The sequence below is a fragment of the Nematolebias whitei genome, chromosome 15 (genome assembly GCF_014905685.2).
Source record: "Nematolebias whitei isolate Nwh7 chromosome 15, NemWhi1, whole genome shotgun sequence".
NCBI lineage: Eukaryota > Metazoa > Chordata > Actinopteri > Cyprinodontiformes > Rivulidae > Nematolebias > Nematolebias whitei.
In genome coordinates, this window is record NC_056512.1 from 6,501,991 (window position 1) to 6,505,929 (window position 3,939).

Consider the following 3,939-nt stretch of genomic DNA (forward strand, 5'->3'; position numbering starts at 1 on the left):
TATAGAGAGAGAGAGAGACAGAGAGAGATAGAGAGAGATAGATAGAGACAGACAGACAGACAGACAGACAGACAGACAGACAGACAGACAATACGCAGCGCGTTAACATCATATCTGGAAAATGTCCTAGAATTTCAGCTAAATCTCAGGCTTTGGTTCTCCCGGGCGACTGTGCCACATAAAAAGCAGATGTTGGGGAGTAATTTATTTATTACATGTGGTCCCTAGGTAAAACTAATCCCGTGTGAATAGGACTTTAGTACGTCCCACAGTTACAGTCCAGTGAAACACTGACTCTGAAGGTTCCACTGGTCCACTTTAAGTTTTCCTGCACACTTTTTCTGTAAAATGACTTCCAGTTTGCTAAAGGCCTTAAGTGACCTTAAATAAAGATGCAGTTTAAGATATTCTGGTTCGGTGAGTTGAAGTGAGGTTAAGTTCAAAAAGCTACATTTAGGCAGAAAACTGTTCAGGGCCTGCAGCTTGTTCTGTCTAAGGTTAGAGCTGAGATGTGGTTGAACACAGAAAAGTGGAAGGATTCAACCATCAGGAGGATATTATTGAAATGCGTCCTTGTGTTTCAGGGGAAAGCTTGGCCGTTACCCACCATGGCCAGGAAAGGTAAGAAGCAACAACTTCACATTGACATGTTTCAACACATTCTTATCACTGATTGCTGCAAATGGGTTTTGCGTATTTTAGGTAGTGAGCCCTCCGAAGGACCTGAAAAAGCCCAGGGGCAAAAAATGCCACTTTGTGAAGTTTTTTGGAACTGAAGACCAGTAAGTAGGAGTCGCCATAAAGTAGCGTGTCCTTGCTTTGTGCCTCGTGTGTAAGAGAGTGACTGTGTGTGTGTGTGAGCAGCGCCTGGATCAAAGTAGAACAGTTGAAGCCCTACCACGCCCACAAAGAAGAGATGATCAAGATCAACAAAGGAAAGAGATTTCAGCAGGCGGTGGACGCAGTAGAAGACTACCTGAAGAAGGCCAAGGGGAAAGAACAGGTGAAGCACTCAACTTCTTAATTAATTTAGGCTAAATGTAGCTTTGATGGGAATTAGATTTTCCACAGTAAAAATGGTTTTGATTTTACCATAAAATATACAATTTGTCAGGGTCCTGTACAGTGTATCAAGATAAAGGCAAGTTTAGATTCAGTACTAATAGTGTTGCAACGCTTCCTAAAGTCCTTTCAAACTCGATTTATCATTATACCATCTATGCTGGGAACATTAAGGTCTACTTGCGTTCCCTGTTGAGTTCCAGTCCAGAAAAAACAGACATTCACTGTTCCAACTTGTCAGCGATGGGGGGACGAGGGACTTTGGTGTATCACTTGTTCTGATGGAGGTTAAAAACATGGCAGTGTCTGTTTTGTGCAGAACTCTGAGGGTAAAGCAGAATCCAAAGGAAAGAAAGCTTCTAACAAGCCCCTGAAGATACTGGATGAAGATGATGAGGACCTCAGCGCCCTGAAGGACCCATCTGAGAAGGTCAGTGGTGCTCTGATTAGTTCAAAACCTTCAGGAGGAAAACGTTCCTGCTAAAAATGATTTCATCAACTGTGGTTTCAAAAAGTCATTAGTTGAAGTCGACTCCGTCAGGACTGAGAAGATTAGGAGTTGGTTTGTTCAGATACAAATGAGGCTTTCCTCATGGAAAAGGGTAATTATTTAAAGATATTTTAAATGTGTCTTGAAAATACGAAAAAAGGAATTTAAAGAAACTGTTTTCTCCAAAAATGATGAATGACTGATGAAATTTGCTGAAGAATGGGTAAATATAATAAAACAAGCAGAACAAGAAAGAGACAGTAGCGTCAAGCTAAAATGAGCTAAATCAGAGGTAAAATTTAAATTAATCATGGCTGTGGCTAAAATGAACATAGGAAGTAAAAAGTTAAGCAATTATAGTGAAGTAGGTTTCAGAAAACAAGTTTTTTTTTTTTTTTTCCAGAGGTCAAAAATGTCTCAATGTGCATTTATGGAAATGTATTTGAACATAAAATTAAATTTTAAACAAAAAGTTACAAACACTAAAAGTCATAACTGTTCCCAGCTGAGTTGTACATTCTGACTGGTGAAGGGCTAAAATAGCAGCTTTAAACAGAATTGGTTAATTAGCAACAAAACGATGAAATAAACTATAAACAAGAAATTTAGGTCTGGAGACTGGCTAGGCCGCTCCAGAACCTTGATATGCTTCTTACGGAGCCACTCCTTGGTTCTCCTGGCTGTGTGCTTCAGGTCATTGTCATGTTGGAAGACCCAGCCTCGACCCATCTCCAATGCTCTCACTGAGGGGAGGAGGTTGTTCCCCAAAATCTCTCACTACATGGCCCCCGTCATCCTCTCCTTAATACAGTGCAGTTGTCCTGTCCCATGTGCAGAAAAACACCCCCAAAGCATGATGCTTCCACCCCCATGCTTCACAGTAGGGATGGTGTATTTGGGATGGTATTCATCATTCTTCGTCCTCCAAACACGGTGAGTGAAATTAAGACCAAAAAGTTCTATTTTGGTCACATCTGACCACATAACTTTCTCCCATGACTCCTCTGGATCATCCAAATGGTCATGGGCAAACTTAAGACGGGCCTGGACGTGCGCTGATTTAACCAGGGGAACCTTCCGTGCCATGCATGATTTTAAACTATGACGTCTTAGTGTATTACCCACAGTAACCATGGAAACAGTGGTGCCAGCTCTCTTCAGGTCATTGAGCAGCTCCTCCCGTGTAGTTCTGGGCTGATTCCTCACCTTTCTTAGGATCACTGATACGCCACGAGGTGAGATCTTGCATGGAGCCCCAGTCCGAGGGAGATTGACAGTCATGTTTAGCTTCTTCCATTTTCTAATAATTGCTCCAACAGTTGATCTTTTTTCACCAAGCTGCTTGGCAATTGCCCCGTAGCCCTTTCCAGCCTTGTGGAGGTCTACAATTTTGTCTCTGGTGTCTTTGGACAGCTCTTTGGTCTTAGCCATGTTAGTAGTTGGAGTATTACTGATTGTGTGGGGTGGACAGGTGTCTTTATGCAGCTACCGACCTCAAACAGGTGCTTCTAATTTAGAATAATAAGTGAAGTGGAGGTGGACGTTATAGAGGTGGACTAACAGGTCTTTGAGGGCCAGAACTGTTGCTGATTGGCAGGTGTTCAAAAACTTATAAATTATTTAAAAATCATGCATTGTGATTTCCGAATTTTTCTTTTAGATTATGTCTCTCACAGTGGACATGCACCTAAGATGAAAATTTCAGACCCCTCCATGATTTCTAAGTGGGAGAACTTGCAAAGTCGCAGGGTGTTCAAATACTTATTTTCCTCACTGTATCTCTCAGATTAGAGGCAATTTGTTCAACATAATGACACTTCCTCCAGTTATTTAACAGTCAACAATGGTGTACCACAAGGCTCAGTCTTAGGACCCACCCTCTTTACAATCTACATAGGTAATGTAGGTCAGAGCATTCTTGACGCATCCATACATTTCTATGCTGATGACACAGTTGTTTTTTGTCGAGCTAAAACAGTTGCTAAGGCTTTCCAGGTTTTGAAATCTGCATTTCACATCATCCAGTCAGATTTGTTCCTCCTCAAACTTGTCTTCAATGCTGATAAAACCAAAGGGATGCCTTTTTCAAACAGGAAGTCGGTCCCAGCAGTTCTTCCTTCGATTTTATCCTCAAATGATGTCCCTATTGAGTTTGTTGATTCCTATAAATATTTGGGTATCTTGGTCGACTCGCTCCAGCTCCATGTGGAAAACCTAGTAAAGAAACTTAAAGTTAAACTGGGTTTCTTTTTCAGAAACAGATCCGGTCTAACTCTGATTGCTAGGAAACACCTTGTAACTGTGACTTTCCTTCCCTCCATTGATTACGGTGACATTATTTACATGAACGCTCCTACAAGAACCCTGCAGATGTTGGATGCTGTCTG

At 41.5% G+C, this 3,939-nt stretch overlaps 1 protein-coding gene across 1 annotated transcript in view; it reads left to right on the plus strand.

Annotated features, from left to right (window-relative positions):
* The window catches only part of glyr1 (glyoxylate reductase 1 homolog (Arabidopsis)), a gene marked incomplete in the record, with an annotated part of 55,712 nt that overhangs the window by 6,015 nt on the left and 45,758 nt on the right, over positions 1–3,939 (plus strand). The window contains 4 exon segments of the mRNA XM_037688792.1: positions 585–621; positions 703–782; positions 865–1,003; positions 1,382–1,492. Of these exon segments, the coding sequence (XP_037544720.1) occupies positions 585–621; positions 703–782; positions 865–1,003; positions 1,382–1,492 (367 nt within the window).